Here is a 17,112-nt window from a genome sequence, read left to right as displayed (position 1 = left end):
TCACTTTGAACAATTTGTTTTATCAAATGATCAAAATACCTACCTATATTATAGTATATTTTCTTATATAGAAATTTTAAAATTTCTCTGTTCTAACGAAAAAGAGTAAAAGAGGTTACCAGTCCCTCTTAAATCGTGGTTGTAACGCTATTATACAATACTAGCACAGTTAGACTTTTTTTTCTGGGAAGTTTAATCTTCTGACGCTTATTAATAATATTTGTGATCTTACACCCAATTTTTTTTTGTTAAATCCTAACAATAAGTTATAAGAAACATTTATACTAAATTTTCAAAACTTAGGTATGAGTATTAAATTAAATTTAATGACCTATCAGTTACTGTTTAACGGTCCTGGTATAAAATAGGCAATTTCTGCTTGAAACATCTTTTCAAATCAATACATTCATCGTATCACTTCAACATTCACATCACAAATCAAAAATATGTTTCAAAAGTTTCATATTTTTTATTATCTACCATATTTAATTGATTATGGTGAGTAGGTATTCATTTTCATCATACAATAACACAAAGTTTACCTGTACTTACTTAGTATAATAATAATAATAATAATAATCTTTATTGCTGGAAATTTATTTCAATTTACTATAATATAATATAATATTATGTGCAATGACTGTAAATTGCAAAAGATTAGAGTTAATAATAAATATTATGGTGAAAACTTAATATATTATTTTATAGATATAGCCGATGTCGATTTTGACAAATCCATATAAAATAATATAATTTATTGGTACCAAATAAATCTAAATTGTTGTTTAACCTTTGAACTATAATCTTATCTTTGTTGTTTTATTTAGGCACCTATACCTAAACTAAACGCGTCATGTGTATTTTTACAAATATTATAATATTATATAATAAGTTTAGATAGCACTTTAGATTTCTATAAAAGCTTATTAATCACTCTTCCGGTCAGTTCGGTTACTTGTGAAAGGTCATTTTCTGCAATGAGAAGAATTAATAATTATCTCAGGTCTAATTATATGTCACAAGAACGGTTTTTGAAATTGACAATACTTAATATTGAGAAAGGTATAATTGTTGATACTGCAGAAATTATTTTAAATACATTTGCTAAATAAAATAGAAAAATAAAAAACTAAAATCTAAAAATCTATATTAAATCTGTTACCTATACTTTAAAGTGAATTATTTTTTTATTTTTATTTTTAAGTTTTACTTGCTTTCCAATAAACACATTTTTTATAGATGGTGAAGGGTGGAAAAAAAGTTTCTAAGAGGCAGTGATTGAAAAATATATAGGAGGAGCTGGAGCCCCCCCCCCCCAAATTTTTTACACTAATTGCGCCTATGCTTATTATAAATGCATTATTTATTACAATCGTTATTCTAGATTTCTAAACAAACCATAAGCGGCACACACAAGTTTTCTACTGATTTACCTGTAAATATGAGTAACAAAATACTGTACCTACAATACTAATATTACCAATATATGCGTTGTTTTACATGTGTAAACTCTACTGATTTTATTTTACATATAATTATTAACCAACAGCATTTAGCAACATTAAAATGATAAATAACGAGATCATAAAAGACATGGTCATTGTCAAATCAATTTAGCTTTCATAAGATACTTAAACATCAAAATTAGTATAATTTAGTAAAAAACTAACAAATTAATGATATATAGTGCAAAAAAAAATGATATTATTGGTAATAAAAAAATGCTTTTAATACTTACGACGATAGATTAATTAAAAATCATTAAAATTATTTTATTTTTTTTTTTGTTTCGACTCGTTTGAAATTTCAAATAAAAAATAAGAGAAAATACCTTAATACGTGCAGTCATAATAATATGGTTATTACTATTGTATAGTATTGTGGTTTGTAAGAGTGAAAATGTATTTCTTCATTACAGCTTTATTGCAGTATTTATTCAGCAGAAGCGCATAACCTCCTACTACATAAATCACTCATAAATAATATAACAATTAATTTGTAAAAATTTATATAATATTTAGTTTTATTATCATCATAGTAATATTATAGTAAATAAAATGAACATAACAAATATACGAACTATATATTCATAACTTATTATGTCAAGACATAAAATATATAAGGTAGGTACATCATCTTATCATAATAGGTAATAACATTAAAAATATCTTGTACCTACTTTTTTAATAGAAAAAATTCAATTAAATTGCATAAAAAGTATAATAATTGGAGATGTAATTAAATTTACGAACACGCAATTTCAGAAAATATTAAGCGAATATTTATGAACTGATCTTATTTATCCGAGTAAATATATAACAATTCATAGACAAAATGTGTTTACTATACATAAATCCAAAAATATGTCTACTTAATTAGTAATTAGTATCTGCTATACATATTATACCTATATTTATAGTTGATTGTGTTTATTTCACGTACAATAGTACGTTAGAATACGTACGTTAATACGTTTGAATAATAATTCAAATACCTACCCTTAAGTTGTTTTGAATTTTTATATAAATTGAATGTTTTTGGAAGAGTATAAAATAATGTTTTTTACTTTTTCAGTCTTCATTCATCACCTTTTACGAATTTATAAACGAATTAATATTTTTAAAAACCATCGTAATAAATAAAATGTAAAAAAATAAAAACTTGTATCATTATTTTATTAATTTCATATAGGTACCTATAGCTTAGATGCATCAGATAAGTGTCAAGCGTGTACAATCCGTAAAGAAAAATTTTCGAACATTGTGACGACATCACAACAATACAGCATGTATCCTATGAAATATAATTTTTATTCATCGCAAATTTAATAATAATTTAAATATTTGATTTTCAAAACCTCGAGGAAAATTAATAATATATTATCTCATAATAGGTTTGCACAATATGCATATATAAGGTACATGATTTTATTAAATAAGTATTAAATAATTTTGAGCTGTACTAACTACACCAGGGTTCATTATATTGTTTATGACAGATGTATATTAATTATTAATACAATAATAAAGTACCTACTATTATTATTGTAAAATGCAGTTGTGTTAAATTTCGTTTTTAGTTTTTATATGTTTTTTACGTGGCCGAAATTTAATATAAACATTTAATTATGTAATATGTACAAAATAAGATAAAACGATTCATTACGATTATTAACTATAGAAAAGTATTAGTTTCGTGTAGGCGAACTGGCGACAAAGCGCGACCGTCATGAATTATATGTCTGCCTCACGCTGCGGTATAGGTAAGTATTAAGTAATATTGATTATTGACGTGTAGTACGTATTATTATCGCGATTCGTAATGTAACCTATTTAACCTAACCTATTATAATTCATAATAATATCGTGTAAAAGTAATAAATGTAATGGAAAGACGTTCATGGTTTCGTCGAAATTTATAGTAAATAATGGATCAGGGCTTTTGGAATCAAAATTACATTTTTTGATTTTAATTTCAGTTTCACTTTTGATATTCGTTTTCTTTTCTAATTCAAATAAAAAATGATACATCGATTTTATAATTTTATATATTATTTTTATCTTTGTACAATACCGATTTATTTAATTATCGTTTAACGATTTTTAAGTAGACTTATACCATTGTTTTTCGATTTAAAATATTATTTTTGCGATTTTAATTTTATCTGTACACACAATAAGCCTACGTATAGGAGCGTCATCGTTTGCGCGGTGTCGTAACGTATAGCTGTGAAATAAACCTAAGAAAATGAAATATTAGTTAACTTATTATACTTACTGATGAACAATATTAGACGTTTTGCATGTTGGTTTATAGACGTTTAAATTTTAAATGGATTGTAAATGGAAACTATAAAATAACTATTATTTTGATACAAATATTATTGGTTTTATCTAATTGTTTCAATCACAATAAAAATGTTAAATAACATTAAATACAAAAAAAAAAAATGTCGATATTAATGTTGCTTTCGATTTCTCAGAAGGTTTTTATCAATATTTAAATTTGATTTCAAGCAATGTTGATAATTAGGTTGGTATATACAATAAACAATACGATAAGTCGACTTTCAATATTATTTCGAATATTAAAAATTATTCTTCAGCATAACGCGGTATACTATTTATAGATTATAATATATATATATATATAGATTGATTTTTTTTTTGACACTGACATTTTTAATTACTAACTCGATTTTTTTTCTTTTTGAACTTCGAGCGGAACGATAGTCGACTGCATATTGGGCTGTGCTCATTATCATATCACTGTGTTTTTTTCCCCGCTGCTGGCGGCGAGGCAACATTTCGGCCACGACGACAACACCGGCTGAACACGCAACAAAGCATTTTTTTGGTAATCCACACCATCAATACGATCACGAATAACACCAGCAACAGGACGTCCAAAAGCATGTACTGGAACCAATAAAGGTCGTTGGCGGCCGTCCGTAGATGTTTCGCACCGCCGTGCCTGGCAACGTACTCGATCCAAAATACAGCCTTTTCCAGCGGCGGCAACGGGTTGTCCCTGAACAGGACCGACGACTTTTTGGCGTTTTCCCGGTACCTGTCGCATTGAACAAACGGTACGATATAATATTATACTTTAATCACATATATTTATACTACATAATATATTCAACGAATCTCGCGTATAGAAATAATGTTTAAATTGTTTGAGAAATATTGAATAGAACTGCTATGTGCAGGTCCACGTAGAACTGATTAAAAATAAGTAGATTTTTTTTCGGACTGCACGAGTTAAGTTAGAACCTATTGCCATAGGCGTAAACTTAAACTCCGTAGGTCAAATTGATTATTTATTAACTATTTATAACTTCTAACTTAACGATCTTGTGTTTACTCATCTTTACTCAAGTTAAATATTTTCATTAACTCTCCTCTCCTTTGAGAATATTATAGTCAGCCAAAGAATTATTATATTAGTCTCGATCGTAAATTAATGCCTTGACCCAAAATCATATTATTATTATATCTATAAGTATAATGTGAGTATAATTATTAAAGTTGCGTTGTGTTAAAAAACAAAAAAAAAAGCATTTTCAAATAAGTCTAAAACTGATCATTTTGATCAATCGAAAAGTATATTATTATTTACTATAGACATCCATCCGTGTTTCAACTTAGAAGACAATTGAAATTTTTCATGCACAAAAAAGTATTAAATAGTTATATATTTTGTAAAAACAACCCTCTATTCTAAAGTATAGGTTAACTATTTATACATAATACGTAATATACTACTTATCATTACTGAGTAAAAATTGAGTTTAATGGGTAAATGGATAACTTTACTTATGTCCAAGCTTCAATATCGGAAAATACAAAAAATTTATAAATATTTTAATTTAAATATTATACCAATTTAATATCAGTATATTATGTATTTTTTAGTAATAAAAATAGTTAGAAAACTTAGAAAACTATAGATTCGATTATAGAATATAAGCCTACATATAATAGGTAATTATCGTTGATTATATATATTATAAAAATATATACCTACTATTAAATGTTCAAATTTTATAAAATTTAAATTTAATAAGTTACGTAATATTTAAACAATTCTAAAATTACAGACCAACCACTGTATTCACATCTATAAAATACTAAAACAAATAAACCAAACAAGTTTCTAAGATAGGTCCTTAAGAAGTAAAAATAAAGTTAAACTTAGTCCTGGAACTTTTAAATTAAACTCGTAACCAATCAAAAAATAAAACGAACAAGTTTTTCATTATGTTTTCTTCAAAATGTATTGTTGGAAAAATAAATAAAAACCTTACCTTTTATTAATGAAAATACTATGTATGATGAATTTTCATTATATTAAGAATAAGAAAACCCTATTAAATGAGTTTAATACACCTAGTTCTATCCAATATTTTTACCTAACACACACATATACACACAATTCTCATAAAAAAAATGTATAATATAATGCCGAGGACATTAAAATGAAATCGAATAAATGATAAATGAAACGGAATTTCAACGACGAGCGATAAGAGATAAGTACATTGAGCGACAATGCAACAGCGTATACTATAATATTATTAATATTAATTAAACCACGGTTGTAATCGTGTAATGATATTTTATATTAGAGTATATTTTAAATTAAATAAGTATAGTTATATGCATATTCAAGGTGGGTTATATAGGTATGTATAGGTTGTGTGGGACTTATTCCCTCCACTACGTGTTGCCTATAACTGCAGTGTATTTACGTCTGGAGTTGTTTAATGCTGACAAATTAAATAGACATTAAATTAAAATAACATGCACAAAATAGTGAACGATATGAAAATTTTGCAGACATTTAAAATTTATATACTTTTTATGTACATAATACATAGGTAGGTACATATTATTTTGTTTTGGTCTCAGAAAACATAATTATTATGCCATATACTGTTTATATTTTTCATCTGTTACTCTGCTCTGCGTAATCGATGAAATAATTCAATCTATTTAATTAAATACAATCACATTTTAATTCATAAAATATCTTTGACATTTATTGATATGTTAAGCAGATAATGATTTCTTAGTTTATATTTAAGTTATAAATGAACTACCAATAGTTATAATTTTAGCGAGGTCAGTATAGACTATGCCTTTTGTTGCTACCAAATTTTTTTTTCTTTCACTAATAAACATATTATATTTTTTTTTAACTTTGCCTTCCCTCAAAGCCACAACCGGGTGTTGTAAGTACGTTTTTTATATTATATTTATATACTTATCCATGGTATTATGCACATGTTATACTCACGTTGGATCGATGAGCAGCTTGTGCAGTGCACTGCCAAACGCTTCGTGTGTCAATTCAAAGTACGGCACTTGTATAGCTATGCCTCTGTACTGTGCACGTAGTGAATTACCCTTTTGGTCACCAAAAACGGGTATGGCTAACATGGGCACTCCGTGGTAGACGGACTCGGTGGTGCTTTGTACTCCACCGTGCGTGATGAATAATTTGCAATTTGGATGACCTAAGCAAAAATATTATTATTCTGCTGGAAATAAAAAATCCTAGCATTTTCAATAGTGTCTGGAAATTTCTGAAAATAAATAACGAATAAACATTTTTCTTCTTCGACTCTCTTTACAAACATCTCCAATGCAATTAGCATTATAATAAGTCTAATTTTTGCATTGAAACACGTTTGCAGATATCGTAAAAAACTATGATTGGGCAGTTTTAAATTCAATATATCTTTAATACCTACCTACTAAAATCAATATTATCTAATAATAAAATCTATACTATTTTATTATTTTACTACCTATCATGTTGACACATCATCATTATGACAAAAGTTAAATAATATATTTATTATATTGAAATCATTTCTACGTTATCCATATAGTATTATATAATTTGAGAACTATTCTAATACATTTCCTTATTTTAAACTTTACCCGTAACCTATGAACAGTAGTAATTAGTAATTATAAATAATATAAATAATATTATAATATTATTATGTTTTTTTTTTGCGTTCATTGTAATTTAAAGTCTCAACCTGCAGTGCCACGAGCGGTTACGTGATCCTACTACCTGTTATCTATTTTCCCGGTGTTAAAGTCTATTGGAACTTTCCTCTCCTTCCTTTGAATACATTACATAAATCGTAATAATTTAAACGTTATTTTGTTTAATAACAATGATTGTTTATCTAAATTCATATTAACAGAGTAAAATATATAAAAAGAATAATATGAGTTAACAATTTTTAAGCGCGAGCATTATTTTTTATAGTGATATAGTTTATTAAACGTATTTAATAACACTAAATTTACAATCATTAATCAATGTGTATTGTGTAATTTACTTATATGAATAATATACATTTTTTGCAGCTTGAGTGTATATTGAATAATTATTATTTATCAAAATACAATAGTAAGTAATAATTAATGTTCAATACACACAAAAGCAATTCAGAATTTAAATATGCATATATATATATATATATATATACTTATCAATTTATATTGGATAGCTGAAATGGTGTAAAATATATTTAAAGCAATTTATATTCTGTAAAACTGTTAATTTAATTCTTTTAAAAAAATCAACTTATCTAACTAGACATAAATGATTTTTTTTTTATTAGAAAAAGACATATGTTTACGTATGGGTGCTGTGTATATATTTTTTATGTTAACAAATATTCGATAACAAACGTTTTAAATTAATTCAGTTTTGAAATTGAAAAATTGACTTTTACCTATATTTACGTCAATATATCTACAAACAATAATATAATAAAATGTCACAGTAATTTCTTTTTTTGTGAGAACTTACACCTCTCTGTATTTCTGTTGATGTATTTCCGGATATTTTACGTCAAATTAAAAATCAGTACGTCTTACTTATCAAACTCTTACAAGAACGGGAAATCAATAATATAAGTATTAAATACGTACCTAGTATGTCATTTTGGGGAAACCATTTTCGAATGATGACATTCTTGGGTAGTTGCGGTACGTCTTCCGCTTCCCATTTCCATAGGACAGTCTGTTCGATTTTCGAGAGTTCTGACAGTAATAGTGACACTGTTTCCTTGGGCATTTTGGATGATTTTACCACTGATCCTAAACTGAAATAGACTACACCTTCTTTAGAATTATCCATTATCTGCTTCAGGTCCTGTAAGACACACCAGAAGATGAGGAATTAATTTTCAATGGTTGGAAAGTAGATCCACGTGATTCTACTTTATGATAACTGCAACTAAACACAGGCAAACTACAGCACTATACTCAACTGACGAATACCAGAATACCTACAAGTAATCTAACCTATAGGTAACTTTATAATATCTAATAAGTTATTAATTTATTATTTTTAGTATAATTTTATGTCATTTTTTTCATATCATACAAGTCAGTTTTAGTAGTATTTGTACAGCGTGGGACATTTTTCTCGAATTTTAGATTTTAAAGGAAATTTTTTCAAACAAAAAATTGTATTATTATTATTGGTGGGTTTTGTCGTTGTAACAAATGTCATTAGTTATTACTTATTAGTTGAATGAAAACTGATTTTTTTTTTATTTATATTTTACTTTTTAATTTATTTATAATAATTTCATATATATATATATATATTTACTGTAAATTAAACTTAAAATTTAAATGTTTATACTAAATTTTGTTTACGAACAGTTTTGATACTTTTTTAGTGCATCGACATCTTATCTCTGCTAATAACCTCGTGTGGTTTTTACCGCAATAAGAACCATAATCATATTTTAGTGTCTGTATTCGTAAAAAAAAAAAAATGAGTGTCGTGAATATCGGGACAGAAATGTCGGTGTAATTTAAATCGTCTATCTATATTTAAATTAGAAAATAAAAATGAGGAAAAATCGATGACGCGCGCAGTGCTTGGGCTATACCTACTTCAATACGCGGTAGATTATCGTCAAAGCATATATTATATAATATTATATTATTATTACTTCAGGCAACGGACCGGCGGGCACGCAGTGCATGCCGGCCACGTGTACGTAGCTGGGCACCATCGGCACGGCCGAACCGACGACCGGGTGACTGTTGACCAGCGTCAGCGATACGTTCCGGAGCATGTCGATGAGATCGGGCCGGCTTTCGTGTCCCGGGTAAACGAAGTGTTTTTCGGCAACGGCCCGCTGCCGGGGCATGTACACCAGCCGGGAGACGGTCGTGTAGAAGAACGCGGACACCGCGTTGGTGGTGCGCTGCGCGAACGTCATGTTCGACCCGAACGTGCTGACCAGGTCCGGTATATAGGCGGGGTTGTACGGGTTGCTCTGCCACTGCGACACCCTCGAGTTGGCGGAGAACGGCAGCAGCTGCACCACGGGGGCGCCGTACTTGTGTCCGATGGCCACGAAACACTCGTGGAAGAAGTTTTCGAACATCACCAAGTCGAACGACGACCGGTCGGTCCTGATGAAGTCCGCCACCGACGGTTTGTCCAAGCTCGTCTCGCTGATGTGCGGCCCAAACCACCACAAGTGCACCGGCGTCGGTACGAGGTTCACGTATTTCGCCACTTTCAGCATGTCGAAGTCTTGAACATATAATAAAAATACACGAGTAATACACGATCACTACGTATAGACACAGAGTGCTTAATTAGCTTAACAAATTGTTTTAGTTTTTCGGCCACCATATAATATGATATAGTTAAATATACTTTATTTATATACTATTCAACGTACACCGATTATCCGTGTAGATATGCTTACGCTTTCCTACTATATTTTTCCTCTTATACTCTCGCGCTGTCTTCAATTATATACCCACAATTCTTTATAAATTATACGTTTTATTTGTAGCTTTCGAATGTGGTGTCGAATATAAAGAAACAAAAAAGTGAACAATGACACAACTCCACGGAAAAATATAGTCACGGGTACCTAATTTTGACGAAAAAACTCGAATATGGATTGACCACATAATGTTAATAATAACCTTTAATAACGTTTTTTATGTCTTATGATGACTTGTTGATAAACTTTGATTTCTTATCAAATCTATAAATGCCAATAATGCCATTCAATACCAAACTTTCCTTGTCTATAGCTATAAAAAATTGTAGAGTGCAGCTACTATCAGACGTTAATATTTTTCGTTCCCTTCAATCAATATGCTTCTATCTTATCGACTTATAAAACTCCTTAGTATATGTTAAATATCTCACAATACACAATATGCATCTTTAAATTCCAAAAAAATTGTATTAACCACATAATATTACAAATAAATTCAAAATACTTAACACTTATAAATTATAAATTGTAATCATACTATAACCCACTTATAATAAAAAAAAAGTCCATAAATACCGACAGAAAGTACATTAATACGTGTGAATTATATCGCATTTCGATTTAACACATACCCGCAATTTTGCTTAAACAAAAAATAATTATATTGACACACAGGGAGATTTTATATCTATGTTATACACTATACACAGTAAGCAGTGTGAAAGCGGAGGGAATTCAAAAACTGTATATAATTATGTAATTGTAAACATTTTCTAAAAACCAACGTAAGATATTCAATATTTGTATATATTACATTCCTCACTTAGTTCACAACCTAAAAGATAAAAGGTTAGGTTAGGTTAAATAGAAAAGTACACAAAAGAACATAATATTACTGCCCTATGTGTTTATGTTGCTTATAATAAGCAATATACCATATTGTACGTCGTATAAATTGTTATTATTTAAACAATAAAATAATAATTAACATAATTGAATAACCAAAAAGATTGAAATCCAAAAAGTTAAATAATAAAATAGTATTTATTTTATAAAATTCGACAGTGCTTTGTTTCGAAAACGAAAATGAAGCTTTTAACTAATCTACGAAATATTTTAATAATTACCTGCCATCGTCTTCTCCACTTTGACGTGACGATACGGCCGTTTAGCACCGTCCAGTGGAAACGGTGCAACCAGTGTGACATTATGTCCTCTGGAAACAAGATTTTCGAGTAACGGTTTGAAGCCCATGAAATGACTTTTGCCTTCGGTCGGTAAAAACGCCAGTATACTCAATTGTTTCACTGGTGGCTTCTGTCCCTCGCTGGACGATCTTACCGCAAACAACAACAATGTTAGCAACGTCAACAGCTGCATCTAAAAATGAAAATGAAATAAAAATAGAAGTAAAATTATATAGCGATTTTTTCCCTACAAAAATACGATATATTATGTTGATGGACGATGTGAATTTATGTAATACAATCATATATTACATAAACACGCTGTATATAATAATATTTTTTACAATTTAATTATATGCAATTGTATTGTATACAAAAAACACAAGTATGATGAATGATGATAGGTGATTGTTAAAATTGTTATCCATTGGTCATTGGCCATCATTTATATTTGATTTAGCTAATTACCATTTATTAACTACCTATTTGTTTTAAAATGTATTGTCAATTCGAAGTCACTACATATTTACAATTAAATATTTACTAAACATAAAACTTCCTGTTTGTTTTATTTTTATCACTGTAAAAAAATAAAAAAAAAAAAAAAAATTATTATAAATGTTTTGAATATTATCTGCTGTTACTACCTACATGTAATAAAATCTATACATTGTAAGTATAACACAACAATTAATTAGACTATAGTTCAATACAAATATAATACGTAATAAAAATGTTGTAGGAACCTAATACTAATATAATATCAAAATAAAATAAAACGTAGTATTTTTACTTTACTATATCATATTATTATAATATATTGTGTAATCTTAAAAAATATTGAAAATCAGAGTATACGAATTTAAATACATATTTATTAACAGACTGTGAATAGATACTGGAGACAGTAAATGGTAATAATTTATATATAGTATTGATTGGTAATATATTTTTTCAAATATTTTATCAGCTTTGTAGTGCGTAGTACTTATGTTAAGTTAACAATTTGGATACACACCAAGCTTAAAGATAATAGTATAGATGGCACCACATTTCCTTGTAAAATATTATGAATTTTTAATTGTCTAGAATCTAGATGGTAGCACAAAATACTTATAAGACGAAATTTACGTTTTAAAATATAAATTTTTTACCATTCGTAAAGTACTTAGTTTTTTCAAGATCGTATTTAAATACATTTTGAATCATCTGTTTAACATACATAAGAAATGGTATTTAATTATTTTTTGTAATAATAATATTATACTTACGGTGTTGCAGAACGCTGTTGATAGAGCGAACATCCTCATGGTTCGTCTGTTGCTCTAAACAGAAATACGAAACAAACCACACTGCGGACAACAGCCGGTTTTGATAGCCGATGGAATACTGAACAACTGAACTGATCAACAACTATAAAATATTTACAACAGACTCTGAATGACCGTCATGTTACGTAACGGCGACTACAGTAGGTATGATAATATAACGGTGGGAGTAAAAATCTTAATAAACACGCACGCATACCATATTATTATTACTACTATGTATTATGATTATATTACTACAGGATATAAACTGTTATTAAAAATAACCGACCGTTCGATAACGCTTAGCATTTAGATCGATTCAATTTATAAATTATTGTGCAAGGTAATAAAATAGATGCAATCTTCAATATTGTGTTAGGAATATTATAATTTTTTTTTAAAAAAAAAAACTAATTGAAGTGTGATTTATAAACAGTTTGAATAGTTTCACGAATAATCATTTTTTTCTCTGGAATACGGCAATTTTTTTTCATTAAAAATAAATAAATAAATTGCGCATTTACAACCGGCAAAATTAAAATCAATGTAAGTAAATAAGAAACAAATAAAGAAACTTGATGACGTGATGACGATTGAAGGGGGCACAGTAACACTACTAAAACTAAGTTGAATTTACATGTATATTTTAATTATGTAAATGATTTCACAGATACTTATATACCTACACTTTAAATTTAATATTAATAATATAATATTTCGAATAATGAAAAGTATCTGGAGTATGAAATTTTTACGATAAACCATAATGTAAAACAAAAAAAAAATTCCGCAGATGTAGATAAACTATATTTGTATTTAAAATTTAATATCTAATTAATGTATGTACTATAAAAGGCTTAAATACTTTAAAAATGTGAATTATAAATAAATAAGACATTGATAATACAAGAAATGATAAAAAATATAAATGATTGGATTTAGATATTTTTTTTTATGAAATATTAACTATAAAGATTTTTATTTTATTTGTATCATACCTATGTAATTATAGGTACAAATAAATGCAAATCAACTTATATGTTGTCACATAATTTAATGAAAGTATAAGAAATTCAAATCACTTGTTAAATTATATTATTAATGCAAATTTGAAATTTATAGTAGTGTTATAATATAATATAAGGTAAAGTTGCTGTATTGCTATATTTACTATTATGACAAGGGCTAGGATTTTATAACACTATAAAAAGTAGGCACTAAAATATATGCTATAATATCACTAATATCAGTTAAAAAAATTTTAAAATGTACGCTATAATATACCATAAAAACATGAAAAATTCATCTATTATTTCTTTTTTAGATTAATAAAAAGAAAGAAAAAAAAATAATTTGAACTAAGACAATTAGTAAGACATCGATTGAATGTAACGAATTATGGATATTTTTATTATCTATATATTCTCATAGTATTTTTTCTACTATTTTCATTAAAATAACAAGATTATTTATGAAAAACACAAAATAAATTATATTTAATGTACCTATGTAAGTAAATAAAAAATATACCAAACTGAGGAAACAAAGCAATAAAAAACTATAAAATATTTACGATATGCAAAATTATGCAAAAATATGCAATACAATATAATATTATATTTGGAATTTTTAATGCAAATAACAAATGTATAACTTACCCTGCTATTTTTATTCGTATTCTATAATAATTGACTAATTCACAATTGTTCTAGAATTCTGATTTCGAATCCCTGATTATGACTAAATTACTTAAATATTACCTATGCTACCTGTATCATAGTCTGTATTGTAATTTCAATGTTTTTAATTGGAAACTAATCATTTGCTAAGAGGTTGCACCAACTGCACCAAATAAATACAATACTGATACATAACTACATCATACTCAGCATACTCTACCTACTTATCGTAATATCAAAATTATCTTGCCATCTAGCCATCTAGGTAATATCACAGATTTTGGATAATTTTAGCGTTCAAGTCTATACGACAGTACCTATCATGTCATTATACAATATACATTATAGCCGTGGTTCTTAACCGGTGTTCCGCAAAAATCTTAAAATCAGTAAGAAAAATATAAAAAAATTAAAAAATGTATATAATTACTGTTGTTTACGGCCGTGTTCCGCGAAAACTTTATAAAATGTTAAGTTTTCCGTCATTCCAAAAAGGTCAAGAATCACTGTGTTATTGTGTGGTATTATCTAAAGTTTCAATCGACATTTTTCAACATTTTTTGTTTGATACTGAAAACAGTAAAAAAAAATTTTAATATTAATATATAATAATGCAATGCTCGCTGCTTAAAAACTTTTAGACTTTTAACATTTATTATATTATAAAACCTATTGTGATAAGTAAATAATCACGAAAACGGAAAAAGCGAAAAACGTTTCAAAGCAATCCGGTAGATCTCACCACGTAACTATAAAAGTTGAACAGTTCTTAGTGCTCTTTCGGCGCAATTTTAAAAAGAATAAGAAATCATAGTTACATTATACAACTTACGGATAGTGCTAACCAAAATGGGCAGTTCTAAATAAACATATTTTGGTCAATACCTAAAATAAGTTAGTTCTCAGAGATATCTATGTATCATTATTTTACGCATGTATTTGGTTTAATTTAAAACAAATGTATATGCTTTTATTTTTTTTTTTATATATCATCGTGAATTATTCTATTCCATTTTTATCAAATTGGGTTAATTACTTTGATAGATTTATATGTTATTATAATTTAGCTTCAATTAACAGCAAACTGCAAACAATATTATTTAATTAAAAAAAAAGGCTCTAGAAAAAAATAAAGCATTTTAATCAGTGATAAATCGTAATTTGTATAGACAATATATAGGTAGTATTAATAAACGGAACATTTATTTTAATTTTTTTTAATTGTGTTTGCAAAAACACGTTGGCAGTTTTAAAAATTCCTTTTTGTTAGCACTGGTATAACGTATATGTTTTTATTTCGTCTAGCTGGAGACGGCATGGATGATCGTTCAAAACTGGTTTCACTATATATAATATATATGTGTGTATTATGAAGTTTTGACTCACAACATATCACTATAAACGTCCTCTTGGCATGCGACGTTAAAACTGTCCAATCAAAAATCGACAGGAATAGGACGACGACCACTGTTTTACTTACGTACCTATTAAACGTAATATAAACACAACACGACAAAATGCATTGTAAACACGGTTTGATGACCAACAGAAAATATCGCGGTTGCAAAGCCACCGTAAGTATTGTACACATTATACTGGATATGGTCAGTAAAGGTTGATGGAATAATATTGTACCTAATTTTAAAATTCAATAATTGACTAAATTAGATATTTAAACGAAAAATAACGATTTTATCATTTAATAAAAATCTTACTTATATTATTGTGATTCGAAAACAATAAATACAATAAAATAAATTAATCTTAGGAACTTGAAACACTACACCATTACATCATACATATACATAAACACAATATTACCCATAACTATCTAACTGTTGTCCACATTCTCTTCACCTTTAGTCTTAAATAATATTTACTAAAATTATATAGAAGTTCCTTCAATCGGAGAACTTTTCACTCGGTCACTCTTGTCATGTTATTTCCCCCCCTATCCCCTATGCACATATAATTTCAATAATCTATTGATAGTACTATCAAGTTCACTTATTGTTCGACTTAATTGTAATAAACTGCTTAATACAATAAAATAATAAATATAAAAAAAAACATACATATATTTTTATTTTCTACACATTTTAAATTATTTATAATGTTTAGACTTATTATCTATTTAAACCACGAATCATTGCCATTTACTGTACACCTGTACTCGTACGAAAGTTGCCTTATAAGTTAAAAACAATACTAAAAATTACAATGTAATTTAATATACAATTTTTTTGTCAAAAATAGATTCAATTTGCGTCTTACTATATTACTAATAGTCATATAAATAAATTATAAAATATCCTTAGAAATAGATGTTAACAAAATACCGTCTCCGCTTAAAATTACTTTTCGTATACAATAATTTACCTTGCCCTATTATACAGCTGAATGATTCCCAGTTTTTTCGATTTAAACTTATAAATTACAAAAAAAAATAATTACAATTTTATATTTATTAATATGTTTTCAGAAAAATACATGCTGAAATGCTGTCATTTACAAAACATTACCAATTAAAGAAAATGTCGTTGTGAAGACAAACAGAAAATTGTTTTGAAACTAAAATATAACATGAAAGTCTTTGACAAAATTACCTATTATGTACAAATAAAATAAATGGCTACGTGAAA

At 27.4% G+C, this 17,112-nt stretch overlaps 1 protein-coding gene and 1 long non-coding RNA gene across 2 annotated transcripts; one reads left to right on the top strand and one right to left on the bottom strand.

Annotated features, from left to right (window-relative positions):
• Positions 1 to 4,057: 4,057 nt before the first annotated feature.
• Positions 4,058 to 12,914, bottom strand: LOC132928641 (UDP-glycosyltransferase UGT5-like). The gene is made up of 6 exons (XM_060993450.1): positions 12,753 to 12,914; positions 11,422 to 11,674; positions 9,500 to 10,092; positions 8,463 to 8,685; positions 6,802 to 7,021; positions 4,058 to 4,569 (listed from the first exon to the last, which is right to left on the bottom strand). Exons 1-6 carry the CDS (start codon positions 12,789 to 12,791, stop codon positions 4,266 to 4,268), a joined length of 1,632 nt encoding a protein of 543 aa, XP_060849433.1. The 5' UTR covers positions 12,792 to 12,914; the 3' UTR covers positions 4,058 to 4,265.
• LOC132928642 (uncharacterized) lies at positions 12,822 to 17,112 on the top strand. Its single transcript, XR_009662054.1, has 3 exons — positions 12,822 to 12,956; positions 15,776 to 16,044; positions 16,953 to 17,112. It is a non-coding gene; the product is annotated as an uncharacterized LOC132928642 (long non-coding RNA).

Source organism: Rhopalosiphum padi, chromosome 4 (assembly GCF_020882245.1).
Source record: "Rhopalosiphum padi isolate XX-2018 chromosome 4, ASM2088224v1, whole genome shotgun sequence".
In the NCBI taxonomy this organism is placed as follows: domain Eukaryota; kingdom Metazoa; phylum Arthropoda; class Insecta; order Hemiptera; family Aphididae; genus Rhopalosiphum; species Rhopalosiphum padi.
Note: the sequence above shows the minus strand (reverse complement) of the source record. Positions and strands in the feature narration are given on the sequence as shown.